This window comes from Rhineura floridana, chromosome 1 (assembly GCF_030035675.1).
Source record: "Rhineura floridana isolate rRhiFlo1 chromosome 1, rRhiFlo1.hap2, whole genome shotgun sequence".
In the NCBI taxonomy this organism is placed as follows: domain Eukaryota; kingdom Metazoa; phylum Chordata; class Lepidosauria; order Squamata; family Rhineuridae; genus Rhineura; species Rhineura floridana.
The window spans coordinates 157,008,027-157,020,791 of NC_084480.1; the positions used below are offsets into that span (position 1 = coordinate 157,008,027).

Sequence of the window (12,765 nt, forward strand, 5' to 3'; positions counted from 1 at the left end):
AATGTGCCCCTCACAAAGTCAATCAATATAGAAAAATAGATCAATATAGAATAATTGATTTCTCAATCAATCTAGAAAAACAGGTCCACGTACATCACCATACAATTTTACCTGTAGCAGATTCAAAGGGCGAAGGCCTGGAGCATTTTTTAAGCCAAAAGGGCCACCTGCTGAGATTAATTTAGATAAGACAACATTGTGATTTTTTTCCTATTTGATTACGTCTAAACTAGGGTAGAATTGTATTGCTGAGTAATAATAATAAAAGAGTTTATAAAACAAAAATATTATTTTGCCCCTTTCAAAAGAAACTACAGCTTTTCTCAAAATTGTCTCACTGAATCAGCCTAAACTTAGTAAAAATGAAAAGAGAAAAGCTAATTTTAAATACATTCAGCATTTAAGGTCTAGGACTCAGCAGAATGGTTAACAGCATCTGCACTGAATCCCTGCTATATATATATCTGGTTTTAGTGCACAGAACAGTATCACCTCAACTCTGAATCCCTTAAGTGCTAGTCCTTGGCCCATTCTCTCTCCACTTTGAAGTCTGGAGGAGAGAAGACAATAAGAAGCATACACATATATATATTTAATCACATATTTAATCCTTACTTAATATATTTATACCTCATCAAAATATGTGTGGCAGCTTACAAATCAAAACAAACACCGAACAAAGAAGGAATTATAAAGTTACAGAATTGTTTTTATTATATTTGATGTTTATTCTATTTCTGTATTTGCTTGATGTGAACCACTCTGAAGCCTACTGGCAAAGGGCAGTACACAAAACTATTAAACAAACAGCAACAGAGCAAAAACTAAAAACAGCACAACAACAGATAAAGGTCCAGTGAAAAACTCTAAAAGCCGCAGCCAGTAATATGTCATATTTAAATGTTTAGACAAATAAGTTCACTTTTACTGAGCACTGAAAGCTCTTAAAAATTGGTGCCAGGCAGACAAACCTAGAAAGGAAATTTGGAAGACCAGGTGCCACCACAAAAAGGCCACTCTCTGGTCACCACCTGCCTAACCTCAGCAGGTGGAAGAACACTGAAAGCTCTGCTATAAGCTATGATATCATGCAGAGTGGTTCTTGGAATTTATTAGGATTTGAAACGGGCAAGGAGAAATGGCAAATAAAGATGAAAGTTGGTAGCAAATGTGTTCATATGAACTTCTTGGTCAGAGACGCTAGAAGGTTCAGTTGTATGTGGTATAAAAGAATTTACCAAAGCCCTGGAGACTGCCAATTCTGATGCTATCAATTTTAATTCAAATTGTATGGAATTCCTGGTTGTTTTTATCACCGAGTTCCACACAGTTCATTAATTAGTCAACTACTTTTCATTAATGTAAAAGGAGGCCCCCACAGTACACCATCACCGCTGTCGCCATTCTCATTCAACCATGGTTGAATTTCATACTGACCTGGCTGAGGGGAGGGTTGTATGGCAGCAGGCAGAGCACTTGGCACCAGACCGCCTGATGGTAAAATGTCACTTAAGTTTATGCCTGCAGGGGTTATTGCACTGGGACTACTCCCCAGCATGGGGTCTGAGCCACTCATCAACGTCTGTGCCCCACTGTACAAAAGGAATGAGCAAACGTAAGACCAGCATGGCGTAAAATAGCATGCAGGACCAGTTTTGTTATCTAACCGCAAAGATGTTTGCCTCATTAGCCTTGAGGTTATATAGTTTAGTCACCAACTGATTTTATTAAGTCTTAATCGTTAATATAGAAAAACATGTAACGAGAAGTAAAATGTATCATTCTAAAATGCACAAACAGGAAATGAGCCCATTTCTCCACACTGATTAGATGGCATCGTAGATACCAAAGAGACATTCCCACAGAGAGAGGGAAATGTTTAAAAGGCACATTAGGGACCATATGAAAAACTGAAACTCAGTGCCACCTAGTACTCAGTCCTAAAACACAACTTCAGTAACATTAATAAAATAGAAAAAGCATTCTACTCTGAATGTCCCCACCTTAATCAGAAACAAAGTCTCCAAGATAATTGGCAATGATACTATGATGCGCATAGCAAATTTGTGCTTTTTGCATCAACTCCACATAATCATGCTTAAGAATGTAAAATGCTCACTTTCACATACAGGAAGCATGTCCTCCTCAATATAGGGGGTATAACCAATTATCCAAATGACCATGCCCTTCTCAAGCCCCACCATATGTCATCTGACTCAGTACATCATAATTACGGGGCCAAATCACTGTAAAAAGCAAAAGGCAGGGCCATAGCAAAACCAACTTACCACACAGAGCCCACTACATTGATGAAGTTAAGTCCTGCAGTGTTTGTCATGACCTGATTGGAGGAGGTTCCTGTAGTAATGGATGTTACCATGGTGGAAAGAGGAATGGTCATTACAGGCAGGGCCTGGCTCAGAGACATTTGCTTCTGAGCAAATGGGGTTAGCAAAGTGGGCTGAGGGGCGAAGCCTGAATCTTGGGGAGTAGGAGTGGCAGAATGGGTAATCAGAGTTGAGCTCTGAGCATCAGAAGGGTGTGGGGTCGATGAAGGGGTGTTGGTTGGAGTAGGAGTAGATGGTTTAGGAGTTCCAGACCCTGCTCAGTGAGAAAAATAAAAAGCACTAGTTTGTTATAAAAGGCCAGTCCTTTTGTAAAATAAGGTTATTGGAATCTTACTCAGCTCTGATTTTTGCTCCAGTTTTTTAAAAATCAGCAAATTGCAAGGGTTAGTAATTGCTGTTAATTACAGATGTCACATACGACACATAAACATCGCTAGGCTTAATCCTGCAAAGAAATGCCAATTCGCTATTTTTTTCATTAAGTCATTCTAACACAGCCAACACACTTATGAACAGCTAGCTGTTCAACTGCTGCGAGCAGTTTCATATTTTTAAACAAAGCATTTTGCTTGCCAAAATATATATATCCAACACATATAACATCTGCATCATAACGGAAAGGAAAACAGATCTGAACAGAAACACAGACTATGATCAAATTTGGGGGAACAGTACGAATAGATATGAGTAACTTGGTTTGCTTAACTTGGCAGAAAATAAACACTTTGCGTTTTAATGTTAAGCATAAATTTGGCATGAAGACATCGTATCAATGGAATGAAAACAAAAAACCAAAGCTCTTGAGGTGTTCTCATTTTGTTTGTTTTTTTAGCTTTCATGTCCTGCAGAAAGAAAGGAAAGAAATGTGAATGTCCAGAAGCTGTGAGCAAAGCCTTATTGACAGCAACAATGGTGCGCAATGTATTTATACAATTCCTACCAGCAACATAAAAAGGAGCATGGGGGGAGGTTGTGTGAATCAAACTATTGGAAAATTGATCAAAGCTTCCTTATGGGGTTTCTTTATGCAAAACAGGAAGGCAGAAAAATGACACCTTTTGAGCTACCCAGACAAATTTAGACTATGCCACACTCAAGCCACAGGACTACGTTATAAAAGCAAGCTGACGAGCTGAGTAGGCAACTGTCTATAACCTCATCTTTATTGATTCCATCTTTCTCTCTTGCAAACCTACTAGGGATCTATCAAAACATGGAAATGGTAAAAATGCACAGCTGTTATTTCAGTGATTCTGCCCAAAAATCCAAACTTGCCTGTCATTTAACTCAGAAAACATTTAACAAAATATCATTGTTGTCTTGGAATTATTTTCATGTGTTCATCAGCAATGATTTGTAAAACAGTATAGGAGTGTTTTAAAAAATCAATTTATAGTTTATTGTATCACCATCTTGGGACTGATCATGTTATATACATACATAGACATTTATGACATTTAAGAAGTTTTAGGTGCTTTAAAAATGCAAATGAAAGTAGGCATTAATGAGCTACTATTTATACACTAGCGGAAAGAGCTGCACGTCGCTTCTACAGTCACATTAATTACCAAGCTGTGTTAAAGTGAGGTACCAGTGCTGGTTGCATAAAACGGAGTCAAACGTATACACAAAGGGTGCATACATATATATTTATACAGAGAAACAAATACAGTTACAGCAAACAAAGTACATACAGTACATACAGCCTGCCTTAAGTGCTGCAAACTTTATACACAATCTAGGATACAATGGACATCAAGATTCTCCAACCAGCTGATTGAGAGTTTACCACAAGAAGCCTATGAAGACTTAATGGAGAATTTAGGGCGGGACTCACTTTGTGAAGAGCCTGCAGGAGACATGGCAGTAGGAGAAAGCATGCTCCGTTGATTCAGATCCAGAGACTGCTTCCGAGACACAGTGGGAAGCTTGGGAGGTGGAGGAGTTGGGGACTTTAGGTGGCCACTTGACTGCTGCGGACTAAAAATATTACCTGAAAAGCACAATTAATTCATGTTATGTTCTGTGAACCAACACAAGAAAGAGTATTTTATTCTATAAAGTGTGCTCCACTAATTATACTGCACATTAGGTGTGCAGAATAAGAATCACAGTGTACACAGTGAATTTTACTATTGCTACCTATCACAACAGGTAATCTGGATCTATCTATAGCAGGTTGAAGCATGAGGGACTTCTATGATGATTCCTCATTTCCCAGTGGAGGGGGTGCCTGCCAGTCTATTCAGAGGGCAGATTCTGCCTATTCCAAACAGCTGCCAGTGAGGGACCATGATGCTAAGGGGACTTCAGCCCTTCAGCAGATTTAGCCAATGACCAGCTTAGCCATTCCTACTGTAAGCAATAGCATGTAAAAGGGCAAGCAAAACAAACTATAAATGTATTAAAACAACTAAAATTAGCAAAGCCAGGTTTACTCTCTCTGAGATTCTCTATAATTGAAACAAAGGAAAAATAAAACATTTACCTGATGAGCTACTTCCTGAACTTGAAGGTAGTTTGATGGGCGGTGGGCGGTGTTTCACACCTTTTCCCAGAACTGAAGATTGAATATAGCCCGACACACTCTCAGGCTGCTAAAAACAGCAATAAAAACACCACCACCAAAATAAGCTACATCATCATACATAAAAACACCTATTACCAAAGTTTGGAAATTCCATTATTTCTGAGGGGAAATCATTTGGGGACAAAGGAATGCTCCATAAATAATGTAAGCCTCACTATGTTTATTTGACATTCTGACACATTCCAGTCTGACCAAGAAACAGAACAGAGAATTGGTCTATGCTGGCAGGGACTTGACTTGGTTCTATCACACAAAGTACAGGGGTTACAATCTATGATGTAGTTAAAAGGGACCAAAACTTTACCAGCAGCAGTGGGCAGGTTTAGCCACATCCTAATGGTGCCTGTGAATGCACCTTTTTCCCACTCATATCAAGAAAAGTGGGGACCTGCACTTGGAAGACATTATAATAAGGAGTCTCTTTCCCCTCCCCACCCCCATTATTTATGTACTTTGCAACCCTCTATTGAGTCATGGGGTCTCTTAAATACACAGAGACTGCCTTCATCCAGTCCAATTGTCAATATGCTAGTTGCAAATACAGAATTACACTTTTAAAGACTGGTATGGTCTACTTGTACACCAAAAATTACCAGTTGTTAACAGAGGGACTGTTCCTCTGTTAACATCACTGATGAAAGAATGTTTTTAAGCTGTGTATTACTATATTCTAAATGTGTTTTTGATTTTTTAAAACATTTTAATTGTAGTTTGGAATGTTTTTAACTGTTTCAGTATGTTTTTCTTTTTGTTAAATTGGTTTGTTTATGTTTGCTGCCCTGAGCCCCTCCAGGAGGAAGGGTGGGATACAAGTTCCAGAAATAAATACTATGTGTAGAAAAGTATCAGGAAGTTGACATTTGTATTGTATATAGTTTGTTTCCTAAGACGAATATAAATGACTAATATTTTTGCTCTAGCACTTAAAATGTCTCATCAGGTCCCTTTCCCCTTTCAGCTCATCTCCTGCCCCAGTACCAGACGGAGCCTAGCCCAAATCTTTAAAAATAATACGCTGCAGCCAGACTGCTGACGAAGACCAGGTGGTCCGTGCATATTACACCTGTTCTGGCGCGTTTGCACTGGCTGCCTATTTGTTTCCGGGCTAGATTCAAAGTGCTAGTTTTGACTTATAAAGCCTTACACGGTGCGGGACCACAGTACTTGGCAGAACGCCTCTCCCGATATGAACCTACCCGCTCACTACGTTCAACATCTAAGGCCCTCCTCCGAGTTCCGAATCACAGAGAGGCTCGGAGGGTCGTAACAAGATCTAGGACCTTTTCAGTGGCTGCCCCTGAATTATGGGACAGTCTCCCCGATGAGGTCCGCCTGGCGCCTACACGTCTATCTTTTCGGCGCCAGGTGAAAACCTTTTTATTCTCCCAGGCATTTTAATCTACCTTTTAAGCTTTTAATGTATATGAGGTTATTTGTTGTTTATATTTATGTTCTATTGTTCTTGTGATGTTATTGTATTTTATCATATGCTGTACACCGCCCTGAGAGCCTTCAGGCTGTGGGCAGTATATAAATTGAACAAAATAAATAAATAAATAAATAAATAAATAAATAAATAAATATATCAGTAGCTTCCTTGACCAGTCGGCAATCCCAACAGGTACGGAAACTATTGTCATCACCATATTACCTTTGCTGCAGTTCTGCTCAGCTTAAGAGAAATGGGGTGGAACCTCTGACCCACAGACTTAATTAGGCTCACCAGGCCTTGGAGGTTGGCCAGCCAGGACATTTTGGGCTAACTACATCCACCTTTCCCAGGCCTGACACATACATTAGTCATGGGAAACTTCAAGCCGCTTGAAACTTTAAGACACGGCTAATGAAGAAGAATCAGAAACACACCTAAAGTGTGCTCCTGATTCTTCTTTTGCAGCCGAAAGTTGGCACTTTTTGAATTTGGCACCTTTTTCTGTCACTGGATAAGCAGAAAAAAGTGCCAAATTCAAAAAGGGCTAACTGTCGGCTGCAAAGGAAGAATCATTCTTCCTTTGAAGATGAAGCTTGAATTCAAGCCAGGTTGCAAAGGAAGAAAGGAACAACTGGGAGCACATTTAAGATCATGCTCCCGATTCTTTCCTTTGAAGCTGGATCATCTGACATCATATGGGGTCTGTGGAGGGTGGGACAGATCCAGTTCCTCACCCTGATTTAAACAGTGGCTCAGGGCCCAGAAAATCCAGAGTGCTCGCACCCTACCTATTGTTGCATAACCAGGGAAGATGGTGATAACATTGCCTTGTTTCCTTTGGCTATACAAGGTTCCAAACATAGTTTGGGAAATGGGAATGTATGTACCCCTTGCCAAGTTTAGAGTGTCCTGGGCTGGGAAAGAATGAGCTACTGGGGCAGCATATTCCATAGAGCTGATCTGGCTCCGCTCCATTGCCTCAGATTCAACCGCAGCCAACAGAGAAATGAAACAATTTCACAGAACTGCAGTTCCTTTCATGACTCCTTTTCTAGGAAATGCAAGAAGCACTGTTTCAAGCATCCCAAGAGCCATGAATTATCTTCTGGGAATCAACAAACTTCGCATTTTGAGTTAAATATCTACCCAGCTGTTTCTGCTGCTCATGGCTACATAATCCCTCATTTGTGTATGTGACATGGTGATAGTATCTGAACTCAAAAAATGACAGATTACTGCCCATGAGCAGTAAGAAAAGTCGTGTCACCTGCTGATCTATGGTGCATAATGTATATTTTGCCACTCAACTTTTAATAGGGAATATTTTGTTCAAGAAGTATACACAGTAGCATCACATAAAACCAATCCAAGGCAGATGAAGAATGTGGATAGAGCAAAAGTCAAGCAGTTAAGAAAAAATGTGGATCTTTTGTAAATTAAGATTAAATGGAGTCTTACATAGTTACTGTGATTTTTTAAAGTGTTATAAAGGTTTTCTTTCATATTAATTAATAACTTACTTCTATTTCCTTTCCAGGAGAAAGTTGACTAAGATGGACAGATCCACTAGAGTTATGAAGCATCTTCACTGGACATTTAGCTTCATTTTGAACCAGTTCCTGGTACTGGTTGACTACTCTGTAACATGACATTAAATAGAAGACATCACAGAAGTACTAGGTGTTGGTGGGTCCAGAACAAAACAAAACAAAAATACAGAGGCCTTTTAATTCTTGTATTTTGTTCATTCATTACTTCCAATGAACAAATCAGGGCACTGAAGTAAACCACTATACCTTACATGAGCAGATTTTACTCCATTATGCAAGTCTTCCTATTTTACAAGTATGTCCTAACTTGGCACGCTCTTCTACAGAGCTCACTATTTATTGCAAGAATAAGCTGGGGTTTGGGGGTGGGAGGGGTGTAAAAAGCAGCACAATGAGAACAGGATATGTGTGGGTAAGAAATAAAAGCAACCAAGGGTCAGAATGGTAGCATGACGTGTGGATCATGAAACTCTCTCACGAACACTGAAGGGATTTAAAAAAAAATAGAAATTCCTTCTGTTTTCAATTACCTTGTTTAAATTAAATTAAGAGCTAGAGAAAATAAAAGCTAGGATACTATGCCAGTTGTTTGGTTAAATTCTGTAAAAAACATTCCCCATGCAATCATGCAGAAAAAGACTAGGCCTGACCACTGAAGCTAGAAATAACTATTAGTCTAAAATAAGGATGGGAAAATTTTGGCCCTCCAGATGTTGCCAGATTACAGCTCACATCATCCTTGACCAATAGCAATGCTGATTGAAGCCGAAAGAGTTGAAGCCCAACATTTGGAGATTTCCCAACCCTTGTGCACAGAGCAAGAAGAGCAATGCCATCCCGTGCAGGGCGGAGAAGGGCTGCTCCCACTGCACTGAGATCTGAGGAATGAGATTTATGGCTGAGGAAGAGGACAAAACAGCGAGGGCCACATCAAAGGGAAGACTGTGGTTAAGAACAACAGACTGGCGCGGGAGATGGTGGGTGGTTGCCAGCAACTTCCACACAGCCGATCTGGGGGAATAGCAGTTCAAAGTGCACTCTTAAGAGGGGTGGAGACTGTTTGGGAATAAAGCCTTACTTGTGGGCAAGGTCACACCTACAAGTATGAAAGGTGGAAGAGAAAATAATTACAACTTGAAAAGCTGTCTGAAGCTCTCCCTCAGCGTGTACTGAGTGCCAATCCCCTTTCTTCCTTTAAGTGAAACAAAAATATTTAAATAGAGATTATATTAAATGAATAATAATGTGAACATGGTATAATTAAAGAAACAGCAGTAAGGTTCTATACAGGAGTACAAAGAGACTCCTAGCTGCTTTGCCTTATTTGAGGGGGAAATTCCCCCTTCTCCAGTAACAAAACATTTTAGCAACATGTAGCAAACATTTCAGACAATAGAATACAAAGATAGACTTCAAAGCATTTTTCAATCCAGTACAGTAGGGCCCCACTCATACGGCAGGTTATGTTCCAGGCCCCCGCTGAAAAGCAAAAACTTCCAGAAAGTGGGGCCCTACTGTATTCCAGCTGGAGCGCGCAAGCTCCCTGCGCCAAAAAATGGGTCCTACTGTACCATCAGGACTCTCTCTCTTTTTCGAATGAATCTACATAGTGCCCGTCAAAAAGTATTCCATTATACAACAGGGTGAATAGTGCAAAACAGGGTTGGATCCAGAGAAAAGTCCATGGAAGTAGGGTGAAGGAAGCTGGGTTTTCCACCCCTTGACAGCCTCTCTCCCTCCCCTGAGGGCAGAGATGTCTCCCCCTGATTTTTAGGGATGGATCCTTCCCCCCAAAATCAAGCACACTCCATTCAGCAGGGTCTTCCAACCCTTGTGAGTAGTTTTTCAGGGAGTAGGAGAAATGGGGCGGGGGGGAGAGGGGCAGGCCCGAAAGTCCATTTCTCCCAGTCGCCTTCCGTGGGCTTTTCTCTAGACCCAACCCAAAGGCATTAAAACAGCAGAAGTGGGAGATAAACTTGGAAAACACAAGTTAGGTAGACAGATTTTAATGTTGTATATTTTGTGTACAGCAGCTATGATTTGTAGTGTAATCCATAGTGTAAGCAGAAGTCATGATATACTGAAAATACTAATGAACTACTTACCTTTCTGCTTCTGACTTTGAGCCAATAAGAAATCTGTAAAGAAAACAATATGGTGATTAAAGATGGATTTAAGGTAGAAGGGAAAGTTGGCCATAATGTGAAATGTCCTTCAGGTCAGTGGAGAGTGGAGCATAGAAACAAGGGTTAACTCCTCCTGGAGGCAGAGTCAAAAGGCATATTTTGCAAAAACTTTCAGTGATTAGCCGGAAGGAAGCCTTCAACTTCCAGTTTGTGACTAGAGAACAGAGAAGAACAGAGAAGAGAAAACAAGCTCTTAGAATGAACAGGAAACAGGGTTATCATGGGAGGGTGCCCTCTGCCTTGACTGAGTTACCACGCAAAAAAGTGGAAGAGCTCCTATAGAAGATGCCCACAACCACCAGCAGATTCAGCTGAAAGGGTTGGACTGTATGCTTTATTCTCTACTGACCAGAAGGCCACTTCACAGTATGGCCCACTCTCTGTTCTTGGTCAGAAGAGCATATAGGCAAGGGATGTACTGAAGCAGTGACTACTCCATCCCTGGGTGGGAATGAGAACCAAGACAACCACTCTCTGGAGTACCCTTCTGCAAAGGCTGCCTCCATGGAGGCATATTTGTCAAAATTATAGTATGAATATGGATGGGTGTGTCCAGGTAGCTGCTCTACAGATCTCCTCCAGAGTAGCACTGTGGCTGCTGCTCCCTGGTCATAGTGGGCTGTGATCCCTACTGGAAGAGTTCTGTCTTTGCCAATAGGCTCTGACCATGCAATCCTGGACCCACTGGCTGATGGTGGATCAGGACACCTTCTGCCTCTGGATACCTGGTTTAAAAGAGATGAAGAGAGATTTTGATTTTCTGATGACTTGCAAGTGGTCTATGTACGACCAGAAGGCACACTTTAGATCATGTTTGTGTTACTTTTCTCCCTGCAGGTGAGCAGGTTGGGACAGAAATTAGGAAGAATGATCTCCTGTTCTCTACAGAAGGCTGGTCAGAGCTTGGAAAAGTTACTTTTTTGAACTACAACTCCCATCAGCCCTAGGCAACATGGCCACTGGATTAGGCTGATGGGAGCTGTAGTTCAAAAAAGTAACTTTTCCAAGCTCTGCTGGGTTTACTTTAGGAAGAAAGCTAGAATCAGGGCACAGGACCACATTGTCAGAAAATGTTCACAGTTCGTCCCTCACCAAGAGGGCTCCTAGTTCCCCCACCCTCCTGGCCAAGGTGACCACGGCCAGTGGGTTTGAGGGTAAGGTCTCTGAGAGGGATGGATCAGACTGGTTTTAAGGGCAGGGTCACAAAGGCACTTAGCAGCAGGGCAAGATCCCATGAAGGGAATCTGTGGGCTACTGGTGGGGATAGTAGGACAGCCCCCCCCCCCGGACTTGCTTGACTTGGTGGTATCTTGCTATGGAATGGTTGTCCCTTAGGAGGAGAATGCTACCCAGGGCTGCTGCTTGCCTCCTGAGAGTATTGTGGGCCAGCCCCTGATCTAGGCCGTACTGAAGAAATTCTAGGATGACAGCTATCCCCATCTTGGACACGGGGAGCTTTTTATATCAGAGCCAGTAGCAGAAGGGCTTCCACGTGAGTTCATAGATCCAACAGGTGGACACACATCTGGAGGCTAGGATGGTAGAAGTGATGTTCTCCAATAGCCCCTCCGCCCTTAAATGCCACTGTTCAATCTCCAGGTGTGGAGCTGGAGCAGTCTGGATCCAAGTGAAAGAGAGACGGTCCCACCAAGGAGGCTGCCATCACATGGGGCTGCCACTGAGCTTTATTAGGTCCAAGAACCAAGGGAGCCTGGGGCAATGGGGAGCTACTATCACTACCTGGAGGGCCTGAAGGGCACACACCTGGGAAGGCATACAGTAGGCCCTAGGACAGGGGGCTGAGAAGACATCAACATTCCAACACTGGGAAATGAATGTCTCCAGTTCGGTATTCTCGGATGAGGAGAACAGGTCTATATAGAGACCTCATCTCTGAGAAAACTGAAGAAATACACCCCTGTGAATTGCCCACTCCCTCTAGTTTTCCTGCTCAGCCAGTTGTCCTGGGTGTTGAGGATTCATTTCACATGAATGGCCTAGTTAGGAGGTGCTATTCTGCCCACAGGAAGAGGAGACTGTAGAGACCCAGAGCGTGCCCCCACCTCAGCTGTTATATTGTCCACCCTGACCAGGACATGGAGCTGCTCTATGAGAGGCACAAACTCCAGCAGTGCCAGACATAAGGCCCTGAGCTCCAGCCAGCTGATGGACTGGTTGAACTCCGACCTCTGCCACCTCCCCTGGGAGAAGACGACCTGGCAGATCTTCTTCTCCCGTGAGATTGGCACTGGTAGTGATGCTGACAGGGCCCTGAGGGGAAGATCCCTCTGGAGATATATGTCCTGGTGCCACCACTCTGAATATGCCAGTTTTGTGTTTTGGCAATCTGGCGCTGTAGAGGAAGAAGCCACTTGAGGACTCTGGCATGGAACTGTGTCCACAGAACCAAGTCAATGGATGCAATCATGGATCCCTGACGCTTGGCTAACTCCATCAGAGAGATTTGAGGAGATGATAGACAAACTAGGACCTGCATGTGTAGCTTGGTCACTCACTCCTAGGACAGAAAGATCCAGCTCTGCAAGACCCTGAGGCTATCTATGACTGAGGGTAGCAGATAACAGTTTATTGGAAAGTGAGTGGAAGGCCTTTGGCTTAGATGGGTGTTCCCACTCCTCCCTGAGAATGTTCTTTAAAA

At 42.2% G+C, this 12,765-nt stretch overlaps 1 protein-coding gene across 13 annotated transcripts in view; it reads right to left on the reverse strand.

Annotated features, from left to right (window-relative positions):
• The window catches only part of SUPT20H (SPT20 homolog, SAGA complex component), a 56,987-nt gene that overhangs the window by 7,868 nt on the left and 36,354 nt on the right, over nucleotides 1–12,765 (reverse strand). For 8 of the 13 annotated variants that reach the window (XR_009764404.1, XR_009764403.1, XR_009764406.1 and 5 more), the window contains 7 exons: nucleotides 10,026–10,058; nucleotides 7,891–8,008; nucleotides 4,837–4,945; nucleotides 4,186–4,341; nucleotides 2,289–2,601; nucleotides 1,438–1,592; nucleotides 112–170 (listed from right to left, as the gene is read on the reverse strand). Coding sequence is in view for 9 of the 13 variants with exons in the window: in XM_061639067.1 (XP_061495051.1) it covers nucleotides 112–170; nucleotides 1,438–1,592; nucleotides 2,289–2,601; nucleotides 4,186–4,341; nucleotides 4,837–4,945; nucleotides 7,891–8,008; nucleotides 10,026–10,058 (943 nt within the window). In the remaining 4 variants the exon portion in view is untranslated. Of the gene's footprint in view, nucleotides 1–111; nucleotides 171–212; nucleotides 551–1,437; nucleotides 1,593–2,288; nucleotides 2,602–4,185; nucleotides 4,342–4,836; nucleotides 4,946–7,890; nucleotides 8,009–10,025; nucleotides 10,059–12,765 lie in introns of those variants that run through there. The other 5 variants (XR_009764407.1, XM_061639077.1, XM_061639051.1 and 2 more) reach the window with 2 other exon arrangements.